The sequence below is a fragment of the Podarcis vaucheri genome, assembly GCF_965113315.1.
Source record: "Podarcis vaucheri genome assembly, chromosome: 16".
Taxonomy (NCBI): domain Eukaryota; kingdom Metazoa; phylum Chordata; class Lepidosauria; order Squamata; family Lacertidae; genus Podarcis; species Podarcis vaucheri.
The window spans coordinates 24,951,504-24,975,703 of record NC_138754.1 but is presented as its reverse complement, the minus strand read 5'-3'; the positions used below and the strand labels follow the sequence as shown (position 1 = coordinate 24,975,703).

The 24,200-nt window shown below is 48.2% G+C and overlaps 2 protein-coding genes across 4 annotated transcripts; one reads left to right on the top strand and one right to left on the bottom strand.

The window, feature by feature from the left end:
- Positions 1-4,835: 4,835 nt before the first annotated feature.
- Positions 4,836-20,330, bottom strand: LOC309521034 (uncharacterized protein). 3 transcript variants are annotated; one of them, XM_082203230.1, is made up of 5 exons: positions 20,078-20,330; positions 11,703-11,908; positions 10,645-10,771; positions 9,820-9,933; positions 4,836-8,233 (listed from the first exon to the last, which is right to left on the bottom strand). In XM_082203230.1, the coding sequence occupies exons 2-5, from the start codon at positions 11,730-11,732 to the stop codon at positions 6,744-6,746; spliced, it is 1,761 nt and encodes a 586-aa protein (XP_082059356.1). In that variant the 5' UTR covers positions 11,733-11,908; positions 20,078-20,330; the 3' UTR covers positions 4,836-6,743. The 3 variants fall into 3 exon arrangements, with proteins under 3 accessions (XP_082059356.1, XP_082059355.1, XP_082059357.1); XM_082203229.1 differs by lacking the exon at positions 20,078-20,330 and adding an exon at positions 18,824-19,120; XM_082203231.1 differs by lacking the exon at positions 20,078-20,330 and adding an exon at positions 14,767-14,938.
- A 51-nt stretch (positions 20,331-20,381) lies between these two features.
- Positions 20,382-23,644, top strand: LSM8 (LSM8 homolog, U6 small nuclear RNA associated). Its single transcript, XM_082203537.1, has 4 exons — positions 20,382-20,522; positions 21,438-21,478; positions 22,412-22,539; positions 23,409-23,644. Exons 1-4 carry the CDS (start codon positions 20,492-20,494, stop codon positions 23,497-23,499), a joined length of 291 nt encoding a protein of 96 aa, XP_082059663.1. The 5' UTR covers positions 20,382-20,491; the 3' UTR covers positions 23,500-23,644.
- The last annotated feature ends 556 nt before the right edge of the window (positions 23,645-24,200 follow it).

Here is a 24,200-nt window from a genome sequence, read left to right as displayed (position 1 = left end):
AGGCTCAGTGGCAGAATCATAGAATCATAAAATTGTAGACTTGGAAGGGACCCTCAGGGTCATCTAGTCCAACCCCCTGCGATGCAGGAATCTCAACCAAAGCAAAACCTCCAAAGAAGGAGAGTCCACTCCTGAGCTACTACAAATCCCACCTGACTTCTTCAGAGCCCCCCTCTCTTCTCCAGCCCCATTGCACATACAGCTAGCCAGCAACCCTCTCCTCTGCTGACCTCTGGCACCAGGGGCTAGCCCTACCATGAGACAGAGTGAGGCAGGTGCCTCAGGAGGCCCAGGAGGCAGGCGTGTGTGTGTGTGTGTGTGTGTGTGTGTGTGTGTGTATGTGTTGCTGAGGTGCAGTAGAGGATGCTAGTGTAAGATCCAACTCCTGGTCTGGTTCAGCTTTTGCTCGTGGTATAACGGGAGGTGCCATCTTTCCCTTTGCCTCAGGTGGCAAAATGTCTTGGGCCAGCCTTGACTGGCCCCAGGCTGCTCCCAAAGGGCTTTGGGGGCCAGGAGAGGAGTGGGACTGACAATTCTCTCGCTGGTATCCTCCCATCACTTCAGTGGAGGGATTTAAAGTAACAGTCCCTTTGCAAAACCCATATGGCATGTGAGCTGGATAGGGCAAACCAAATGAGAAATGCACTCTGCACACACTCAGAGGTAATCTCCCCTTTCCTCGATTTGTCCCCGAGAGCTGAACCCGTCGAAGTTCCCTTATTATGGAATGCTGCAAAGGAGGAAAAAGTCTGGCTCTCCCTTATTTTCTTCTTGTCAACAGGCCCTTTCCCCTGATTATTTATAGCTTAAGCGGCTGGGAAAATTGTGCTTAGTTTTCTCCTTTCCTCTAAATGCTTCTTGGCCCAGAACAGCTCCGGTCAACAACAGGAGGGAGGGGTGGTGTGCCCAGGCGCGCTGGGAATCAACTCAGGGCTAAGCAGCAGTACCAAATAAGCAGCAGGAAGCAGATTGGGGGTCCACACAGGGTTTAAAATAGCATTGATAAAGGCTAATTGGATGGACTCGAGACACAGTCCTGGGAAGGCTGTATTTTCTTTTTGATTAGCACATGTGCTCCATCAACGAGCGAAACCTGCACCCCACTCCACTCTTCCCCCCCTGCCCCCCCTCCGTGGTCATAACACGGCCCACCAGGATCTAATGAAAGAAAAATTATCAGTTCCTGGAAGCCACATGAGTGGGAACAGTTGCTCTAGGGCCAGTGTCCTCCTTGAGGGCTTCCAATTAAGGTTTCTGGGTGGCCACTGTGAGAACAGGATACTGGATTAGACAGGCCACTGGCCTGATCCAGCAGGGCTGCTCTTAGGGTCTCATGTTAAAATATGTATCAATACCTCTCATGTGAAGCACCCAGGGGTCTAGGCCAAGGGACACGTGAACCCGGATGCTTAATGGATGCTTCCCTGGGGAGTAATCCCATTGAACATAATGGAACTTACTTCTGAGCAACGTTGAATGAAATCTGCCAATTTCAGAACTGCAGTTGGAAGGGGTACCGAGGGTCATCTAGTCCTGCAATGCAGGGATCTTTCATCCAAAGTGGGGTTCAAACCGACAACCCTGAGATGAAGAGTCTTGTGCTCTGCTGACTGAGCTATCCCACAGTCTCTCAGTTTCTCATTTTCCATGCTTCTCCACATTTCTGCATCAATTTCTGTGTGCGCATCTGAAATTCATTGGCATTTCAGAACACATTTTATCGTTCTTGTAATTTCCAGTTTTGCTTAATAGACACGTTTTGCATGCAGAATGCCATTTGGGATGTTGTTTTTACTGATGTGTGAGTTTTTAAATGTCTCCTAACGTATGTATATTTGCACACATTCATTTGGTTGGAAAAGCTGCATCATAAAATTGGGAGAAGTGCAGGTTCCTAAAGATAGCTGTGTTTTGGTGCACAAACTGGTTTGGGTAGTGTGAATTTGGCAGGCCCGTGTTAAAAATGTGGGCCGAAACACACCTTTGCAAGGCAAGAAACTTCTGTGTTATATAAAGGAGGCAAAACCGCCAGGAAATTACTCCTCCAGGAAAATTGCAAGAGCTGGGTCTCTTATTTGCACCATAATAAAGCCATACATACTCTCCTGTGATTGCTGTCTGGGCACTTCCCCACACCTGGTTTATCTAACATGCGGGCAGAAGGTGTATAATTCTGGATAAAAAAATTCCTTCCTGTAGCACCTTAAAGACCAACTAAGTTAGTTCTTGGTATAAGCTTTCGTGTGCATGCACACTTCTTCAGATACACGATATAATTCTGGAAGCTGCCATAAACTGCTCCTGTAGCAGGAATCCCTTCCGACTGCTGCCCCTTCATGGACAAAGGGAAAAGACGACTCTTGAGCTGAAAAGGATAGAGTGCCATCATCTGGTGGAAAGTGGCATTGCTTGATAGATGTGGGACTAGTTTAAAAACCTAGCCCCACCTGAGATTCCACCTGTCAGCCCTCACCTTTAAGCACAGAAGACACTTGTCTCCAACAGAGACTTGCCTTTATGCAAGTCCTCAAGTGCCAGGACTGGATGTGGCCCTCCAAATCCCACTATCAGGCCCTCAGGGACTTTGCTCAGACCATGCCCCCAAAGTACTGGCAGTTGTCGGTCATGATGCAATTCACGCACAGGACGTTGTTGTTGTTTTTAATTCCCACCCCAGAATTTTGATTTATTCATTCATTTTGAATATCAAAGGATCACATGCGGCACTTCCGCAGGCAAACCAACCCCCCGAAGACGAAAGGTCCCCATCTGAGTTGGCGTACAATCGCAACACAAATGGCCGGGTGCTACAACCACAGGGTGCTAAAGTAGAAACAAAAGGGGTGTGTGGGGCAGGGGAAGGAGCCTAGGAGTCATTTTGGACTCACAGCTGTCCATGGGGGCACAGGTTAATTCTGTGTCCAGGGCAGCTATCTACCAGCTCCATCTGGTACGCAGGCTGAGACCCTACCTCCCATCAGACTCTCTCGCCAGAGTGTTGCATGCCCTGGTTATCTCCTGCTTGGACTACTGCAATGTGCTCTACGTGGGGCTACCTTTGAAGGTGACCTGGAAACTACAACTAATCCAGAATGTGGCAACTAGACTGGTGACTGGCAGTGGCCACCGAGACCACATAACACCGGTCTTGAAAGACCTACATTGGCTCCCAGTACATTTCCGAGCACAATTCAAAGTGTTGGTGCTGATCTTCAAAGCCCTAAATGGCCTTGGCCCAGTATATCTGAAGGAGCGTCTCCACCCCCATCGTTCGGCCCGGACTCTGAGGTCCAGCTCCAAGGGCCTTCTGGCGGTTCCCTCACTGCGAGAAGTAAAGCTACAGGGAACCAGGCAGAGGGCCTTCTCGGTAGTGGTGCCCGCCCTGTGGAACGCCCTCCCATCAGATGTCAAGGAAATAAACAACTATCTGACTTTTAAGAGACATCTGAAGACGGCCCTATTTAGGGAAGTTTTTAATGTTTGATGTTTGATTGTGTTTTTAATACAGTGGTGCCTCGCAAGACGAAAAGAATCCGTTCTGTGATTCTCTTCGTCTAGCAGTTTTTTCATCTTGCAAAGCAAGCCCATTGACGGATTAGAGGATTAGCGCTATTAGCGCTGTTAGCGGCTTATCAGTTTATCGGATCAGGTGATAAGCGGCTTAGCGGCTTAGAAAAGGGGGGGGGGAGGGAAAAAACCTGCAGGAACTCGCAAGACATTGTCGTCTTGCGAAGCAAGCCCATAGGAGATTCGTTTTGCGAAGCACCTCCAAAACGGAAAACTCTTTCGTCTAGCAAGTTTTCCGTCTTGCGAGGCATTCGTCTTGCGGGGCACCACTGTAGTTTGTTGGGAGCCGCCCAGAGCAGCAGGGGAAACCCAGCCGGATCAGTGGGGTATAAACAAATAAATAAATTATTATTATTATTTTCAGTATCTATATCAAGGCTACTGAATCTTTCAAGCCAAGCCTCTTGGTGGCTATTCCTCCTTTTCCTCCATTGCTTGGGGCAGCTGTGTTGCATTGAGAGGTGGGTGGGGTGGGATCTGAGCACCAGGGTAGCCCAATTATAGTGTGCTGTGGTAGAGAAAAGCCCTGGGGTCCTTAGAATCATAGACCCTTAGAATCGTAGAATTGGAAGGGACCCCATGGGGTCATCTAGTCCAACCCCCTGCTATGCAGGAAACCTTTGCCCAATATGGGACTCAAACCCGAGACTTTCAGATTAAGACCTTTGTGCTTTGCCCACTGAGCTATCCCTCATGCATGGGGTCTCAAATAAGACAGGCGTGGGGAAACCATAGGCTCTCCAGTTCTCTCTGGCCCTTGGGATGCTCGTACCTCCTCCTCAAGTCTTCCTCAAGTGCTTTTTCCTGGCTGGGATGATTCCTTGACCTGGGATCATCTCTCTTGCTCACCTGGCTGGATGGAGGATGGAGATGTGTGTGTCGAAACCTCTGGCTTCCGATGTAGCCCACTGCAGATAGGTAAATTTCCCCCACCCCCTTTTGTCTCTGGCCCCGCCCACCATTGGCATGTGGCCCCCAGAAGGTTCCCTGTGAGGGAATGTGGCCCTCAGACTAAAAAACAACAACCCAACCTTCCCTGCCACTCCCTGCAACAAGGGCAGCTTCCGTGATCAACAGGGTATCCATGGCAACCGGCCTACCTCTGCCTTGCCACAGTCTCGCTTCTTATTATCAGGCCGCTTGGAAAGACATGAGAGCCCTTTGAGGAAGAAAATGCTGGCACCTCTGCGCCCTAAATAGTATCATACACCCTTCCCTCCCCACCCTTAAAAAAATTGCATATTTCATGACACATTATCCAAACACAATTCAACATTAAAATACTTGTTTAAGTAAGAAAATAGCAGCCTCGGGTGGATTTCACGGAAACTCACAAGGACGGCAAGACAGCGTCAACCAGGAGATTAAAACGGTGCTGGAGGTTGCCAGTTTGGAGTAAGAGGCTGTCACAGAATTGGGCTGTGCAAGCAAGGTCCCAGGAAAGCTACATTGCTGCCTTTTTGCTTCAATGTGCAGAAACCATCAGCGCTCGGGTATTGTCCCAACTACAGAGTCCACCCCTCCAAGCCATCATGGGGCGCGGCTACGAAAGGAGGCAGACAGGCGGCCAAATTCGGCATGGTCAACCTTTCTTCTCAAGACACACTGAACAAGGCAGGGGCTGTGCAAAAGTCTTCTGTTCACGTACAGGAAAACATCCCAGGCAACAGAGCTTTTAATTTTCAGGTGCTTATCTGGGTTTCCCAAAGCAAGAACCTTACAACGTGCAGATCACTCCAAGCAAGGACCTCTCCGTGCCAATGCTCAAAAGGAACAGCACTGAAGTCAAAGCAAGGAAGTTTTAGGCGAAAGCTTCCTGGGTGGCAAAAGGGAGAGCTGGAAAGAAAATGTCCAACCAGCTTAAATCCAAGCGTCGGGGAAACTGAGGCTCAGAGCAACTGTAATGATGCAGAGAGAGGAGACGGTGGGTGTCTGTTCCTTGCAGTTTCCAAATTCTGACGGGGAACACCTGCAAGTCTTCTTTTGGGCAGGTGCAAGAGCACACCCTCAAGGGGCTATTTTGCTTTCTCATTTAGGTATTCTCAGTCTGCACTTCGAATACAACCCCCTACCCCCGGCCCAGCAATAAGATTTCGGCCAACAGTTTGAAGCGACTACCTGGGAGCCAGGAGGGTGTTGTTGTTTTTTCTGGGTGCAAAGCAGGTTGAGACAGAAGGGATGAATAAGCAGGGTGCCAGATCTATAAAGAAACAATTATCAGCGGCCTTGTCTCCCAAGAAGAGCCTGGCACAATCAGGCAAAAATAAATCAATCAATCACATCGCGCACTACGGTGGTGCTAAGATAACCACCAGATGCTGTGAACGCAGAGGCTTCATCTAACCTGGTGCCCTTCAGGCAGTTTGGGGACTACAACTCTCGTCAGTCAATGCAGCTGTTTTGGACTACAACTCCCATCAGCCCTGGTCAATGTGGCTGCTTTGGACTACAACTCCCATCAGCCCCAGCTGACAGGGCTGTTTTAAACTACAACTCCCATCAATCCTGGCCAATGTGGTTGTTTTGGACTACAACTCCCACCAGCCCCAGCCAATGTGGCTGCTTTGGACTACAACTCCCATCAGCCCCAGCTGACAGGGCTGTTTTCAACCACAACTCCCATCAATCTTGGCCAATGTGGTTGTTTTGGACTACAACTCCCAACAGCCCCAGTCAATGTGGCTGCTTTGGAATACGGCTCCCATCAGCCCCAGCTGACGGGGATGTTTTCAACTACAACTCCCATCAACCCCAGCTCACACCATCGTGCAGGCTGAGGCTGATGGGACATGTACTCCCAAACACCTGGATGTCACCATGCTGCTGGTCTATGTGGAACCAAGAGCCTCAGCCACTTCCTTCAACGCATCGCTCCCGTTCGGCTCAGCTGGGGGCAGCTCTACCTTCACATATTCCAAACAGGCCTCACCAACAGAATTTGCCTCTTCCTCGGGATTTGATGAGGGTCCCTTTCCCCCTCCCTCCACACTTCAGAGGGCACTGCCTTACTTTACAGTTTGTAATGTCTGCCATTGGGCGATCTGCCCCCAAAACTCTGGAGATCGACCGATCGGGCCAAACCTACCAGTGTGGAATCAATCTCTCTCTCTTCTCCCCTCTACAAAACCCAATTCCCCATCTTTTTTTTTAACAGGGGTCCTGTAAAAAACCCGAGGTCACATTTGTGGTTCCCAAGAATTCCCGGCTGGATCTTTCTCCTGCTTCGGCTCCTGGAGGTTCAGCAAGAGAAGCGCCCCCACGGAAACCGTCTTCAGGCTCAGCACACTGACGGCCTCGGGCTGGACAGAGGGGACCCCCACGCCCTGCAAACAAGGGCCCCATTCTCCGTGGGCATTCTCCACAGGCTCGTCCTTCAGCGTGTGGATCCTCTGGTGCTTGATGAGGTTGGCACTCTGGCCAAAGGTCCTGTCGCAGTGGGAGCACTTGAACGGCCCCTCTCCCATGTGGATCCGCCGGTGCCGGATCAGGGTGGACCCTCGCCGGAAGGTCTTATCGCAGTGCGGGCACTGGTAGGGCTTCTCGCCGTCGTGCAGCCTCTGGTGGCGCATGTATTCCTGCCGGCAGGTGAAGGTGGAGTCGCAGGAAGCACAGGGGTAGGGCTGCTCGCCCGTGTGGATCCTCTGGTGCCAGTAGAACTCTTGCTTGTAGCGGAAGCTCTTGTCGCACCCGGGGCACTTGTAGGTCTTCTCCCCGGCGTGGCTCCTCTGGTGCCAGCTGAACTCTTGCTTGAAGCGGAAGCTCTTCTCGCACTCGGTGCACTTGTAGGGGCGGTCCCCGACGTGCGCCCGCTGGTGCCACATGAACTCCTGCTTGAAGCGGAAGCTCTTCTCGCACTCAGCACACTTGTAGGGGCGCTCCACCGAGTGCGTCTTCTGGTGCCAGGTCAGTTCCTGCTTGAAGCGGAAGTTCTTCCCGCACACCCCGCACTTGTGGGGCCACTCGGCCGTGTGCGCCCGCTGGTGCCACATCAGCTCCTGCTTGTGGCGGAAGACCTTCTCGCACACACCGCACTTGTAGATCTTCTCCCCGGCGTGGACCTTCTGGTGCCACGTGTATTCGTGGACGAAGCGGAAGCTCTTCTCACACTTGCCGCACTTGTAGGGCCTCTCCTCCTTAGGGACTCTCTGGCGGACGCCAAGCCCCGAACAGTGGCTGCAAGAGCAGGGCTGCATCGTTGCGTTGTGGCTTCGCGGGTCTGCCGCGGCGGGAGTGCCCTTGTGGCCACTGCTGCTCTCGCACTCGGGGCAGACTTGCGTCGCTTCTCCCCCAGAGGGGGTGCCGTGAGCCGAGCGGGCAGGGAAACATTTCTGACACTGGGTGCAGATGAGCAGCGTCTCCTCGTAGGTGCTAGGTGGGGGCACCGTGACACCGCCAGGCCAGAGAGCGCTGCCAGAGACCCCTGGGTGCCCCACCTGAAATTCCACGGGAGGCGCCTGCGCATTCTGCCACTGGAGCTTGGTGGACCAAGTTGACAGTGCGGCCATTCCATTCACAGCCGAGTTGGCCCCAAGGTGGCTCCCTGGCCACGTGGAAAATTCACCAAAGGTCCCGTTGTTCGGGCCTGCCTTCAGCACCTCTGGGTGCCCCACACAGCATGGTGGCTGCTCCTCGAGGCAGGATTCTTTCTTAATCAGGATTTGGCCATCTGCAACAACAGGAGACAAGAGCGAAAGGTTGTATGTGAGCCAACAGAAAACTGGTGAGATCACAACAGAAGACCTGACTACGTTTTGATCAAGAAGGGTTAAAAACCTGCCTTTTTACCACCACCCAGTGTGGAGAGTTCCAGCCTTAGGGAGCATGTTACAGTAGCATAGCAGCAAATCCAGAAGTGCAAGGGCCCTTCGTAATAGTCACAGCAACTCCTCCTCGCACCCGAGTCCTTTTCGAAGGTTATACAATAACCTTCTAATTTAGGGTTGCCCTATTTCAAGAAGTAAAAGTACAGACGCAGTTGCTTAGTTGTTCAGCTTTTTGCGGGGTGATTGGCAGAGGCAGACAGAGGGCACCAAATTAGCCCCCATCCCCTGGACATTACCAGAATTTTCAAGTTTATATGGTGACCCTGGCACACCATTCTCTTGAAAGTGAAGCCCCTTGTCTTTTCAGGGTTCCTAAATGCTTAGCTTTTGGAGCATACAGAACTATTCCTTCTCAGTGCTTAAACACCTAAATGACTTTTCGTGGACATTTGAAGACAGCCCTGTTTCAGGAAACGTTTAATGTTTGATGTGTGTTTTTCTTCTGGTCCCCCCGTATTTTGTTGGAAGCTGCCCAGAGTAGCTGAAGTAACCCTGTCAGAGGGGCAGGGTAGATGAATTAATTAATTAATTAATTAATTAATTAATTAATTATTCCTGCACGCCTTCTCCAAAGTGGCCCTAGGAGCCAATCCTCAGTGGCTGACCCACCTCCTTACACTCTGATTGGCTCTAATCAGCACAAAGGACGTGAAGACTTCACGCTGATTGGGCAGCTCTAGGGCCCTGGAGACAGGGCCCCTGCTGCAGAAATAGTAACCGTGATGTTCCCTGAATATGATGTATTGATATATGTTGTTTTCACTAAGGCATGTACCTGTACTGTACAGTGGTACCTCAGGTTACATACGCTTCAGGTTACAGACTCCGCTAACCCAGAAATAGTACCTCGGGTTAATAACTTTGCTTTAGGATGAGAACAGAAATCGTGCTCCAGCGGTGCAGCAGCAGCGGGAGGCCCCATTAGCTTCAGGTTAAGAACAGTTTCAGGTTAAGAACGGACCTCCGGAACGAATTAAGTACTTAACCCGAGGTACCACTATATGCAATTTTGTACACGTCCCGTTGCACAATTCAGAGATGTGCGAATTTCGAGGGGCAGGATCTGTGATTTGGTTTGTGTATTGTTGCAAAGAACACAAATTCGGAAGGGTTTCCCTTTCAAGGCAACCCAAATTTCTCCTTCACCCATTCCAGCATGTGACCCCTGGAAAGCTGTTCTGGAAAGCCTGTTGCCCTTGAGGCAGAAAGGGGTCCCCGTCCTCCTCTTAAGCAAAATAAAACATTTAGCCTGCAACACCATTTGCTTCTAGAGACAAGGAAATCTTCAGTACACTTTTTTCCCCAGTAACACCATGCGAGCATGCAATGTAGAGCACATCTCCCACCGCAACTGGCACACCGGATTTGGCGGCCATCTTCAGAGCAACCAGAAGCTCCCAATATTCTGATCTATGAGCCTGGGACTCACCAAAGATGCTGTGGTGTGCAACCTCTCTTGCCTTTGAGGTCTGGAGACTCCCCACGCAAGGCTCCTCCCCTCGCTCGATTCTCAAAATGATGTCGGGCTTCTGTAAGGCGAGGCCTAGTAAAGTGGAGATTGATAGGGCACTTGAAGACCAGCCCAAGACATTATGTAACCTGAGGCAAAGAACAATATGGCACACCCCCTCACTTTTTGCCCCTGCCTCAGTGCTTTTTTTAAAAGTACCGTGGTACCTCGGTTTAAGAACAGTCCTGTTTACGAACGATTCAGTTTACGACAGGGGTGCCCAAATTTTTTTCAAAGAGGGTCAGATTTGATGAACTGAACATGCGTGAGGACCAGCCAAAGTTGTTGAGCTTTGTGGGTAAAAAAAATTGCCCACCCCAGCTCTAACCACTATACCACATGGTCTCTCATTGATCAGTCTAGCTGGGTATGGTCTACAGCAGGAGTGGCCAATGCAGAGTCCTCTGAATGCTGCAGAACTCCTGCCATTCCCAGTCAGCAGGGCCAATGGTCAGGGCTGGTGGGAGCCGTTGCAAGAGCAGCAAAACTATAACAGCACAGTTTTGACTGCTCTGGAGATACACAGCTCTGAGAGGTTTGAGGTGGGATGCCAAACCCCATCAGTCCCAACCAACATGGCCAATGGTCAGGGTGATGGGAGCTGTACCCCAGCAACATTTGGAGGCCCAAAGCTTTCAAAGTCCAAAGTGGGATATTAATTATAACCTCTTGCCTTTTGGAGCCCTTCAAATTCATTGGGTGAGCACAACCCGTGAGCCATCCAATAAACAGCAAATAGCTTACCTAATGAAACCAGCATCTCGTAGCTGGCTCTTGTCACATCCTTATAGAGATTTTTCTGCCAATCTGCCAGCTCTGCCCACTCCTCTGGGGAAAAGTAAATGGCCACTTCGTCAAAAGTCACTGGGTCCTGAAAGAGGAATTTGTTCATTTATTGATTTATTTGCTACATTGATATCCTACCTCTTTCTTCAAGGAGCTCAAGGCGGCTATAGCTGGTTTCCCATCTCCTCACTTAATTCCCCACAACAACCCTGAGAGGGAAATTAAGCTGAGAGCCAGCTTCATGGCTCAGTGGGGGATTTGAACCCTGGACTCTCCCAGGTCCCGATCCAACATTCTAACCTCTATGCCACACTGGCTCTCAAAGCAGTGTCAAGCCATACTCCACACCTCTGCGGCTCAAGAGTCTCAGGCATGGGTAGGCAAACTAAGACCCAGGGGCTGGATCCAGCCCAATCGCCTTCTAAATCCGGCCCATGGACGGTTTGGGAATCAGCATGTTTTTACATGAGTAGAATGTGTCCTTTTACTTAAAACGCACCTCTGGGTTATTTGTGGGGCATAGCAATTCATTTTTTTGTTCTTTTCAAAATATAGTATGGCCCCCCACAAGGTCTGAGGGACAGTGGACCGCCCCCTGCTGAAAAAGTTTGCTGACCTCTGGTCTCAGGGTTGTGGGTTTGAGCCTCAGATTGGGCTAAAGATTACTGTGTTGCAGGGGGTTGGATGAGGACTCTCAGGATCCCTTCCAACTCTACAATTCTGATTCTATGATAATCCAGGTATTTTCTAAATGTTGGGGTGTGGATTTTACACACACAAACACACACACACTCTGTTGGGGTCTCTTGACACCAAAAACAGATGTGAAAGTGACGCCCCACTTGTATGAAGCTCAGTCGATGAGAACATTGACCGTACGCCCCCCCTTGAGGCAGGGACCTGTCTGTTTTTTGCTTCCATTACAGGTCAGTTACAATGATGGCACTACAGACATCCTAACTGATAACATGCAGAACTGACAGAAGCTTTTACACAAAAGGGCAAGAGCCTCTTACCCAGAGTGCGGGCCCAGCAGCCCCAGCCATCTCTGAAGCCGACGCTCCTCTGAACAGGGCAGTCAACGGTTTACCTGCCTCAAAAAAACCGTGGGGAGGTCTTGGGTGGAGTCACCACCGAGGGCTAGGTGGATCCATTTCTGCGGGACGTCCTTCAGTAGCAGAGGGGAGTGTCAGGAGGAGGGCTCCAATTTTAGTTTTGATGCCTGGAGGTGGGGTGGGGGAGAGAAAACAGAGGGGAGGGAGGGCGGGGGAAAGAGGCAGGCATGACTGCAAATTGCAAGTTTCAGAAACTCAAAGGCGTTGGTGGCTTTGAATAAATTTGCATGAAGCTTATGCAAATCGCTCCTTTGCTCCAGGAGGAAGAAGAACTCGTTTGCATAAAGGGAATTTGCAAATGCTTCGTTGCATCACGTGTTCTCTCTGTCGCTGCATCGAAATGATTCTGCAATGGGGCGGAAGGAAGCAGATGGAGAGACCGTTTCCTGGCACGCAGCCCCACAGCAGGGATGTCTCTCTTTGCAGTGGGAGGTTGCCGACTTGAGTCAAGAAGGAGCCCCAGGAAGAACCAGCTCCTAACCCCAGGCGAGTTAACACACTCCATGATCTTTGCTTACCCACCAAAGCCCAGCTTCCACATAGCACTATTCACAGGGGCTCCTGGCTGGCCTGGCATCAGCAGCCAGCTCCCTCAGGCATCTCCCAGGGTCCAGTTTACCCCCATGAGACCCACAGATCCTGGACCCTCTGACCTGGTCAGCTGGATCTGATCGCCACCATTTTTATTTGTTGAGACGCTATATCAGGGGCATTCTGGGAAATTTAAATGGTGGCAGTACCACTGGTGCCCCCACTAGGGGCCAGTTCACACATTCAGCTGCCCATCATCAAGGCCTGGCATAAATGCTATTTATTCATAAAAGTATTTGTATACTGCTCTTTCATAAAGCATCACAGTGGTATACGGCAGCATAAAAGAAACATTTTCTCAAAAATGCTAAAAGCAGTGCAGAACAATCGTTAAAAAGACTGGCTGCTGTCAGACATGAAAGTGCCTCTGGGCACGTAGGGAAGCCTATAGGATAAGGTGTGTCCTACTTTATAGAGAACAGTCCTCTGAGAAAGGCTGCCACATGGGCGGACCTTTAGGCGAAGGCATCCCCCATTGTTAAAGTCCCAAACGACTCAGGCCCCAAATACCCTAAAGGCTGCCTCCTTCTCTATCAATCCCACCAGGTGTTAAGATTGGTAGAGCAGGTCCTCTTGTTTGTTTCTCCACCCTCAGAGACTTAGGGGGTGGCGACCTGGGAGAGGGCCATCTTTGTCGCAGCCCCCAACCTGTGGAACTCCCTGCCACAGAGATGCATCTGCCACCTTCATTATCCAACTTCTGGTGAATATTATTAATAATAATGTCAATATTTATATGCCACCCATTTGACCGGGTTGTCCCTGCCATTCTGAGTGGCTCCTGACAAAAGGTTAAAAATACAGTAAAACCTCAGAGATGAAAAACTTCCCTGCCTTCTAAAATTCAAATTGTTGTTTATTTCATGGTGGGAGGGCATTCCACTACTGCGAACGCCCTCTACCTGGTTCCCTGTAACTTTTACTTCTTGCAGTGAGGGAACCACCAGAAGGCCCTCGGAGCTGGACCTCAATGATGGGGGTGGAGACACTCTTTTTTACCCTGGCCTTTGACACTTGAGATGCATATTTCAGGACCCATCTTATTTCTGTGACTGTAAGTTGTTTTAAACTGTTTTCAGTATTATAATGGTTGCAACCTGCCCTGGGACCTTACAGCAAAGGGCAGGTAATTAAATAATAACCATAATAACCACAGTAATATGTCACAGAGGATGTGAAGAGCCAGCCACTCCAAATCAGTTTTGAAAATACTCAAAGGTGGGAGAGCGTGGCAGGGGTTCAAAATTGACCATCTACAATTAAAAGGTCAAGGACCCTTGGACGGTTAAGTCCAGTGAAAGGTGACTATGGAGTCGTGGTGCTCATCTCGCTTTCAGGCTGAGGGAGCCGGCGTTTGTCCTCCACAGACAGCTTTCCAGGTCATGGGCCAGCATGACTAGACCACTTCTGGCGCAATGGGATACCATGATGGAAGCCAGAGCACACAGAAATGCTGTTTACCTCCCCGCCGGAATGGTACCTATTTATCTACTTGCAGTGATGTGCTTTCAAACTCTTAGATTGGCAAGAGCTGGGACAGAGCAACAGGAGCTCACCCTGTTGCGGGGATTCAAACCGCCGACCCTGGTCAACGGACCCATACAGGCCCACAGCAGCACCTGTCCACAGTCTTCCCTGGGAAGAATTGCATTTCTATTGAAATTGCAGTAACAGAATCCCCCTCTGAATCCTTGCCCTCTTGGATTTCTGACCCGCATGTCCATTGGAGGGTGTAAACTAAACATTGTGGTTGTAGAAGAAGGCAGCAAGAAGTCTTCAAAAATAGGAGAGGCAGGAAAGTCAATCGGTGGTTGGAGAGCAACTGTGGTCGCAACTTACAACATTGGAGAAAGGGAGGACAAAGGAAGAGGCAGATCTGTGCAAAAACTGCATGTGCTAATGCATACGTAGGGATGCCAGTTTGGAAATAATGACTGTAGTTCAGGCAGAAGTAAAAAAAATGCTCTTCATAACAGGGAAGGCTGAGATCAAGGGGTCTCAGTCTCAGTCTAATTGTGGACGGGCAGTTCAAAGCCCCCTCCTGCTCTCCATGAATCTTTCTCCTGAAACCAGACAAGCCTTCAGAGAGTAGATGCCTTCAAGGCGAGGGCTGCTCCCTGTCAAGGAGGCCACCCTTAGCAGTGCTGCAGCCCGTCTGTGCGTGCATGACATGCTGTCGGGTGCACTGATACCCCCTTCAACACTTGCCTTGTCTCCTCGTCCTTCTTCCCATCACTACAGGAGAAAGAAGCAGGCGACGTTCACACATTCACATTTAAAGCGCTATGGGTCATGGCTTCCCCCAAAGAATTCTGGGAGTTGTAAAGTGTGCTGAGACCTGTCAGGAGGTGCCCATTTCCCTCCCCAGAGCTACAATTATATAAGAGTTCCTTGGAAGAGAGATTGATTGTTAAGCCACTCTGGGAATTGTAGATCTGCAAGGGAAACGGAGGTCTCCCAGCAATTCCCAGCACCCTTAGCAAACGACAGCTCCCAGAATTCTTTGGGGGAATCCATGACTGGTCTGCGTCAGCTTTGAACTGTCAGGGCACTGGTACAGTGGTACCTCAGGTTAAGTACTTAATTCATTCCGAAGGTCCGTACTTAACCTGAAACTGTTCTTAACTTGAAGCACCACTTTAGCTAATGGGGCCTCCTGCTGCTGCCGGAGCACGATTTCTGTTCTCATCCTGAAGCAAAGTTCTTAACCTGAAGCACTATTTCTGGGTTAGCAGAGTCTGTAACCTGAAGCGTATGTAACCTGAAGCGTATGTAACCTGAGGTACCACTGTACATGAGATGTCTACAGCAGTCTTTCTGTCAGGCTATAGGAGAAATAAATGTACAAAGAAATGGTGCTTGAATATGCTTTTTACCTTCTTCCTTTGAATCTATTTTCCTTTTGTGTCCTGGTATTCATAATGTAAAGCAGGGACTGTCTACTCATGGACATTTGTAATTCACCCAGAGAGGGAAATCGGGGTCTCCTCGCAACCTTCAGCACCCTTAACAAACTACAGCTCCCAGAATTCTTTGATGGAAACCATGAGTGTTGAAAACAGCATTACAGCACTTCCAGTGTATAGTCTGAATATAGCCCATGTCCTTACAGGCAGATGGAGAACAGGCAATCCTGTAACGTGAGTCTGTTGCTTTATAGCATCAGCGAGGTGATGTCTTCATTTTAATAGACCTGTTTCTAAAGCATCTTAAGAAGGTTGCCCTTTTTAATATAACAAAACAAAACAAAACAAACAAAGCTTCCATCCCGGAAAAAAGCTGCAGAAACCAGCCTCACGCAACCAGTAGGCGTTTCAAAAGCTGGGCCCTATGTCCAGCTCATTCATGCAAATTGCACACAAAACAGCATGAGCAATGTACAAGATTAAGCATGCAAATAAGTCACAGCTCTCTGGCTGCCAAAGCATTTCCATGGCGGCCTTCCTCCATGTGTAGCCGGTCAGCCGGCCATCACTGGAAGCTGTAGTCCACAACATCTGGAGAGAACTGTGCTGATAATCCCTGAACGGAAAGTAGCAGCAATGATGTTCCTTAGGATGCAATCAGAAGTCAAGAGCTGCCTTCTTCCATTTACTAAAGAAGCCCCCCTGACTCTCCAGTGCCTTATCTGACATCCTGCCCACCATCGCCCTAACACTCCTGAAGGCAGCTAAAAAGCACATCCATTCCAGGTACTCCCAGCACCTAGACAGAATCAGGACCAGCTGTGCTTCAAACCTGCCTGACAGGGTCCCTTCCCTCCCCTCCCCTCCTTTCCTCTCCTCTCCTCGCCCATCTCAGCATCCTTGTTCAGGGAAATGTAAATATGCACCCATTTAAATGTTCTATGCCAACAAAATATGCACCCATTTACATGTTCTATGCAAACAGCAGCGTCTGCCTCCCTCTCTCTTTCTCTGGACAAAGTGGCAAGCCCCAGTCTTAGACAATAGGCTGTTTTAAAAATGTGCATACATTTAAATGAATTAACATATGCAAATAAACAGCTACTGAGTTCTCCTTCCCGCCTTGCTATTTTGGGTAAGGCTGGCAAAACCCACACATTTACATCATCCAAAGGGCTGCAAAATCGCAGGTACTGGGGATTAAGCCCGCTGAGCTCAGCGGGAGTTGTTTCTGAGTAAACCTGTTTAGGATTGCTAGAAGTGTGACATTTCCTTAATCCAAGCTTCGTTCATCTGGTGCCTTCCAGATGTTATGGATGATAACTGCCATCAACATCAGCCAGAACCTGTGCCGGGTTCAAGAAACGCTGAGTTCCAAAATTAATATTATGAAAAGGCTGGAAATTGGAATATTTCGGAACATATGCACATCTTAAGATTCTGAAGTTTAAAACTGCCGCAAGGCCTGGGAGTTGTAGCACTGTGTTGGGAGAGGGGGTATAATCTTCAACTGAGTTTGAAACACCCTCATCAAGCTGCAATACCCATGAGTCTCAAAACAATTTAAATCTGTGGTCCATTCCACAAGGAGAATCTGCTGGCCAGTGGCCAATCGAGTCCAGCATCCTGTTCTCACAGAGACCAACCAGATGCCTTGATGGGAAGCCATCAAGCAGGACTCAAACACAACAACCTTCTCCCTTCTTGTAGTTTCCAGCAACTGATCTCAGGACCTGGAGGCACAGCATAGCCCATGTGGCTAGCAGTTATGGATAGCCGTCCCCTCCAACCTGGTGGCCATCACTGCCTCCTGTGGCAGTGAGTTCCACAGTTTAACTACGTGCTGAGTGGAGAAGTGCTTTCACTTGTCCTGAATTTTCCACCATCTATCTTTGTTGGATGTCCACAGCTAGAGAAGTAAGGGGCCACATGTGAGAAGTTTACCACTTCATGAGAGAGTGTATCAGTAAGATTACTGATATATAATCTATATAGCTCACCCAAGGAAATGTTAAACTGGCTGGAGCTTGTGGGAGCTGTACTCCAAAATGTCTGCAGGACACCAGGTTGGGGAACGTTGTTCTAGGTCAGTGCTTCCCAAACTTGGGTCTCCAGCTGTTTTTGGACTACAATTCCAATCATCCCTTGCTAGCTAGGGATGATGGGAGCTGTAGTCCAAAAGCAGCTAGAGGCCCAAGTTTGGGAACAACACTGCTCCAGGCAGGCAGACAAAAGGATGCTTTTCACGCAAAGCATCGCTCACTTATGGCCAAGTGACAAATAACTTCATACAATGCAATCCATCTTTTCCCTTTGCAAGTTTTCTGTGGTTTTTCTGGTTCTTTATTTTTAATTCAGAATTTCTTTTTCAAAATACGGTGTTAGTCATTCTGGAGCAGAAAAGCAAGATACATATCTCAAAATAAATAATGAACTGCCCTATTGGTCAGAGGCAGTAGATAACCCCGAATATTGCCAGATATTGGTATCAGACCCTATTCCCCAAAGTAGCCTGTCAACATGCAGACAGATGTTAAGAGACAGGCTTCATCAACCTGACACCCTCCAGATGTTTTGAAAGACAACTCTCATCAGCCCCAGCCGGAAAGTGGCTATATCAGGTTGCTCTATGACGTGTTTACTCAGGAGTAACACCTAGTTGAGTTTTATTATTTTTATTGCATTTAGTCCCCACCTTCTCTTCCAGGGAGCTCAAGGTGGCATCCATGGTTCTCCCCCTCTTCAGTTCCCACAACAACCCTGTGGGACAACCCTGTAGGTTCAGCTACACAACAACCCTGTAGGTTCAGCTAAGAGACAGTGACTGGCCTGGGATCATCCAGTGATTTTCATGGCTAAGTGGGGATTTCAACTGTGGTCTCTCAGGTCCAAGTCCGACACTCTAACCCACTCTAACTGCTGCACTACAGTGGCTGAGTGAGTCTTACTCCCAGGTAAGTGGATGACTGCAGCTGACCGAGCTACAGAATTTGTTCCCAAAGACCAGCTGTCAACAACGTACAACTACCACATCCCCATAAGTGGGATGTAATTTTTAAAGGGGGGGGGGGGAGTCAAGATGCTGTAAAATTAAAGCGACTCAAGTAAACCACACACCTTTCCCCTATAGCTATAGCTGCAATTCGTAAACGAATTTGTAGCTGGGCAAGTGAGCGAGTCTTTAGGCACCTACCAAAAATTAAGGTTTTTTGTGGTTTTTTTAAAAAGGTAAATTAAACCAGGTTTGCTTTTCATGTCCAGGAATGTTGGAGATTTCTCCCATTTTGGTGGGAAGCCTAACTCAGAGAGTTTTTTGGGAGTGGACTAGCCATCTCTGAAAGTAAACCCAAAGTCCACCCAAACTCACGACACTTACATCTTCAGTCAGTTGCAGGCTTCCTCAGGAGCAAGCCCAACTGGACTCAGCGAGACTTTTCATTTCGTTTCCTTTGATTTTAAAGAAAGCCCACCTTTGCTGTAAACTGGGGCCTTCCCGGTCTGCCAGCTGAGATGATCAGCACTTACCCACGAGTAGTCCCATTGCGCGAGGAAAAGCATCCGCTTTTACGGATCGGGGCCGCTGTGGCTTGCAATCCGCTGCTGCTGCTGCTATGCCAGCGGTTGTCTTAAGCGCTTTTGCAAAAAGTGGTAACTACAGTATATATAAAAAAGGGGAGTGATTGCGTTCACATCACACCGCTTGGCTCAATCCGGATCGGAATCCCGACCAGCCCTTCTAAAATAATAGCAGACCAGAGGAAGCAGGCGGCGTAAAAACCGCTCCCGATCGCTCCTCCGTCTCCCCAGCAGTGCAGGTTCAGAGTGAAAAGGCAGCGGGGGTTTTCCGCAAAGCGTACAGCGCTTTAACCCCTTTCTCCCCGGCGGCAGCAGCAGCAGCACCCCGGCAGGCAGGCAGGAGATCCGCACACCGCCACCCCCTGGCCGGCAGCCCCTTCTCCCGAGCAGGAGAGGCGCCCCAAGCGCAGCAGCAGCAGATCCGGCTTGCAGTGTTGGGAAGGGTGCGAAGTTGTACCCGTTACGTGTCTAAGTGGGGGTTAGGAGGAGATCATTCAAGTCCAGAGGCAAAAAAATTGCATAAGGGGCCAGAGACAATAACGCAAAGAAAATGTCATTTTTGCTGGAAAATCACCCCCAAGTGGGGACAGTTGCTGTTGTGCTCATTTTCTGCTTGCGTTGCTTCCCTTTGGGGCATCTGCTTTGGGCACCGTGGGAACAGGATAATGAGCTAGAGGGTCTGATCCAGCAGCCAGGCTCTCCATATAGGAAACCAGTCAAAGACACCCAAACCTCCCAAGGATTGCATCTTGCATCCGAGCTTAGTCCCACCCAAATGAGAGCAGACCCACTGAAATCGATGCACACGTGACTTATTTAGATCCATTCAGTTCAACGGCTCTTATATATACTTTCAGCAGACTCCTGACCATGCCTACGCAGAGGTAAGTCTTACTGAATTCAAGCGAGGGGTCACACTTTTAAGTTAATCCTGCATTAGTGTGCTGGCTTTGTATTTCAGGTACCCTTTTGCTGATTTTCTCCTCTTTTTATGCTGTTGCTGCCAGGAGAATTCGGGCAGAACAGTGCATTTATTATTATTAATAATATTACTATTAATAATATTAATATTATTATACTTGTTTTGATTTTTCCGTGCCCTGTGTATTATATTATGCAGTACGAATGTGTCGTGTGTCAGCCCGCTGGCGAAGGGCAGTATAGAAACCCTAATATAATAAATAAATGGGTGACTGCACTTACCTTGCAAAACAGCCGTGCTCTTCCCTTTTCCTATCTCTATGCCCCGCCTTTGCTTCTAGTATTTTGTGGGTTCGGGGAGGGGGCAAGACACGGTGCTATTATCCTATCACAGCTGGTGCAAAGACAGCCCCCCAACACACACACACGATTCTCTGCCACCCATCATAGTTTTCTATTGGGGCAGTCGTGGAGAAACTCCAGAAGGAACCAGGAAGTTCCGTCTCCGGCAGAAGGCGTTGCTTATCCCTTTTTTTCTATCTATAGTATCTCTACGCACACAACAAAAGCGTCTCTACGCATGCGCCGCTTGAAGCCCCGGATGTCGATTTGCTTCAGGGGCCGCCTCCGCTCACTTTCACGCGAGACACCGGGAAGTCTCGCGGGAGCTGGATTCAGCCGGGAAGGATTGCCGCCATGACCTCCGCGTTGGAGAACTACATTAACCGTATCCTTCCGCGGGCGGCCTGTCTGTCGGGGGGGGGGGCTGCATTATGAGACCGGGCGAAGGGGGGGGGACACGACGGCACTGGTTTGAAGCGGAATTCTGCGCCTGCGCGTTAACGCTACTGCTTTTCCTCAGTTACACGCGAAAATTTCCATCCCTTTGTGGGCTGGGTTGCCTTGGGTGCGACGCGCGCAGCCACTTCCGCTGCTCTTTTTTATTATTATAAAAAAGGGTTTTAACCATTTGAAACCAGCCTCCATCAATCTTCTCCCCTCCAGGTGGTTTGGGATACAGGTATTCCCTGAGCGACACAAAGAGGGAGCTGTTTTGGACTACAACTCCCATCAGCCCTTGCTACTTAATCATCCAAGATGGTTGCTCTAGCTCGGGGTCAATGGGAATCGTGGTCCAAGATTGGCTGCACTTGCTAGGGGTCGATGGTATTGCATAGCTGTCAACTTTCAGATTTGAAAATAAGGGATCAGCAGCCTTGAAAATAAGAGATCAGCAGCTTTACCCTTCCCAGGGACAGTCTACGGGATATCTAATAATCTGGGATAGCCGTGGGAAACAGCACTGGAATAAGGGGATTTCCCGCAAAAAAAGGGAAGGTTGACAGCTATGGTATTGTAGTCTTAAGATTTGCATTTCAACAGCAAGGGCACCCCCCCCCCAACACACACAAAATCCTTAAAACAGGTGGGGCATGGGAAACCTTTTCTATCAGCTTTGGTGATTGCAAGAGGTTGAATTTCTCACTCTTTCCTCAGTTCTTTGTGTTCTGTGCCCTCCTGGTCTACACACCTCTTGAACCTCACACTCAGCTTCTTAAAAGGCACTAAATCCAGAGGAAACTCCTTTTCCTGTTGTTTATATGTATGTTGTTTCAAAATATTTCTTTAACTTGAGTCTCAGGTACTGTTGCTGTAATTACTTCAGACGGCCGAATGATCGTGGTAAGAATTGCTTGTAATATAAGTCTTACCCTGTTTTTAAATATGTAAATGATTGGAAATGTTTTGTACTAGATTATACTTACGTGGGAAAATAAAGCCCTGATCTTTTAAAGGCGGTTGAGTTGTATTTACAGGAATACACAAGTAGTTCTGTAAGCAGAGTGGCACTTAGGAACACAGGAAGCTGCCTTCTACTAAGTAAAACCATCTAGTTGGTCCATCTAGCTCAGTACTGTCTCCACTGACCAGCAGTGGTTCTCCAGGGTTTCTGGCAAGGGTGTCTCTCCCAGACCTACCTGAAGATGACAGAGATTGAATGTGGGCTTTTCTGCATTCAAACAGATGCTCCAAACACTGAACTATGGCCTTTCCCTCAGACTTTGAAGTAGATGCTTAGGCTGCACACATATCTTGGCTTCTGCTGGACTTCAAGTTTAATTGTAATACAGTTCATCAGACATATCAAGTAAATATGTTCTGAATTAGGTGCCACTGACCTTGGTGCTATGTGGTTAGGCAATTTACTAGAAGTGAGTATTTTGCTCAAATCCTTGCTGTAAATAACTTAATACTACTTCTGCAAAACATGTCTATCCTAGAAGAGCTGGAAACTGAGAGTTGAACAGATGAAAAATTTGCAGGAGATATATATATGAATGACAGCAAGTTGCAAATCAGTGACCACTGTTCTCAAAAGATTTATCTTCCTACTTTTTAAGTCTGCTGTTTGGGAAAGATAAAAGAACCCATGGAAAAATGAAGTCACATAGTGTAGGGAGTGCCTCTGAAGGGTTACTTTAAAAATCTTTTAATCATTAAAGCTTTATCATAGTAAGTGGTGTAATGTGTTTAGGGCGTGTTTATGAATCGAGATAAATGTTGAGAATTTGGAGTACTTCATTGCTTTTTAATTTACATTTTTATTTCTTAAAGGGAACTCTCAAGGGTTTTGATCAGACCATCAACTTGATTTTGGATGAAAGCCATGAAAGAGTGTTCAGTTCTTCACAAGGAGTGGAACAAGTAGTATTGGGATTGTACATTGTAAGAGGTGATAACGTGTAAGTTTGCCTCACCCTCCTTTTTTTTTTTTAATAAGGTAGTGCAACCTGAGCTAAAGTAGCAAAGTATTTGCTTAGCTCTCGAGGGGCCAGATTCAACTAAACAGTTGTGCTAGTTAGGTCCAGCGCAAGTAGTCCCACCAGCACAACATACATTCACACACTTCTTCACCTTCTGTCCCCCAGGTTGGCTCTGATGGGGTCAGGAGAACCCCCAGAACAGCAGATGGGGTGATTGTTCCACCTGGCAAAAAGAAGTCAAGGACCTTACATGTCTGATGAAAGTACAATCCATTCTTTTCCAGATGGATAGCAGAGAATCAGAGTTGGAAAGGACCATGAGGATCATCTAGTCCACCCCCTGCAATGCAGGAATCTTTTGCCCAATGTGGGGCTTCAACCCACAACCCCGAATTTAAGAGCCTCGTGCTCTTACCTACTGAGCTACTGTAGCTTGACATTATTTCAGAAAGTTTCCCTTTTGATGTCTCTGTTTTATAGTTCATAAGTAACTATACCAATAGATTATATATCCAACAAAATCATGTCCAGAGTAGACCAATTGAAATAACCTGTTAAGTTTTTCTGTGCTGTATGTTAGGATAAAAAGATACCGTACTGTTCTGTGTATAAGACTATGTTTTTTTACTCTAGAATAATGTTCAAAATCTGGGCTCGTCTTATACATGGATAGTATCTCCCTCCATTTTCTTAAATGGAAGTGTCTTCTACATGGGGGCGTCTTATAGATGGAAAAATACAGTACTTGCTGAACGGAAGAAATATTGTTTCAGCATATCAACTTTGTTTCAGAGCTGAAGCATTTCACCTGCAGGAGTTTACAATACAGTACTTTTCTTTTCTTATAGGGCTGTAATTGGAGAAATTGATGAAGAGACGGATTCAGCCCTTGACTTGGGGAATATCCGAGCAGAACCTCTGAACTCAGTTGTACACTGAAGAAAGAAGTGTGTATAAAAGGACTTCAGAAATATCTGGCTGTACAAAACTATTTATAGGACGGCACGGCTACTTTTCTTACAAGTTGAGGGTAATTTTGTGTGTTATGGTTTGATATGTATAATAAAGTCTACATTTTATTGAAGCCTTGTGAACTTTTTTTTTTTTTAAAAAAAAAACCATGACGCATTAAAATAATAGTAACCTTTAAAGTAGTCTTGCACTACATTTCTGACTTCATAAAGTAAGCATGCACCTGGTGTGTGCGCTGGCTGGGGCTTATGGAAGTTGTAGTCCGAAACATCCAAAGCACACCAGGTTGGCAAAGCCAGAAATAAAATGCAGCAACACACTCTGCTTATCTCACTGTGACTAAAACTCAGACTGAGGAAGAAAAGGGTTCCCTATCCCTGCATTATAGGGAAGAGGGTGAGCACATGACTTGGGATGATTCTTGTTTTGACATCTCCAGACCTTTATCAGAACTGTAGCGTTGGAAGGGACCCCAAGGGTCATCTAGTCCAACCTACTGCTATGCAGGAATTGCAGCTAAAGAAAATCCCTGACAGGTCCCCCCCCCCCAATCTCTGCTAAAAACCTCCAATGAAGGAGATTCCATCACCTTTTGAGGGATACCGTTCCACTATCCAACAGTTCTTACTGTCTAGTTCTTGTTCAGCATCATCAATTTGAACTCCTTT

Excerpts from the sequence above, each read along its gene's own strand:
- LOC309521034 (XM_082203230.1), bottom strand. The coding sequence starts at position 11,732 with ATGGCTGGGGCTGCTGGGCCCGCACTCTGG. Across the intron at positions 9,934-10,644 it reads CGAGATGCTGGTTTCATTAG|GCCTCGCCTTACAGAAGCCC; the intron begins GTAAGCTATTTG and ends CCACTTTACTAG. Across the intron at positions 8,234-9,819 it reads TGCACACCACAGCATCTTTG|ATGGCCAAATCCTGATTAAG; the intron begins GTGAGTCCCAGG and ends CTGTTGTTGCAG.
- LSM8 (XM_082203537.1), top strand. The coding sequence starts at position 20,492 with ATGACCTCCGCGTTGGAGAACTACATTAACC. Across the intron at positions 21,479-22,411 it reads CAGACGGCCGAATGATCGTG|GGAACTCTCAAGGGTTTTGA; the intron begins GTAAGAATTGCT and ends TATTTCTTAAAG. Across the intron at positions 22,540-23,408 it reads ATTGTAAGAGGTGATAACGT|GGCTGTAATTGGAGAAATTG; the intron begins GTAAGTTTGCCT and ends CTTTTCTTATAG.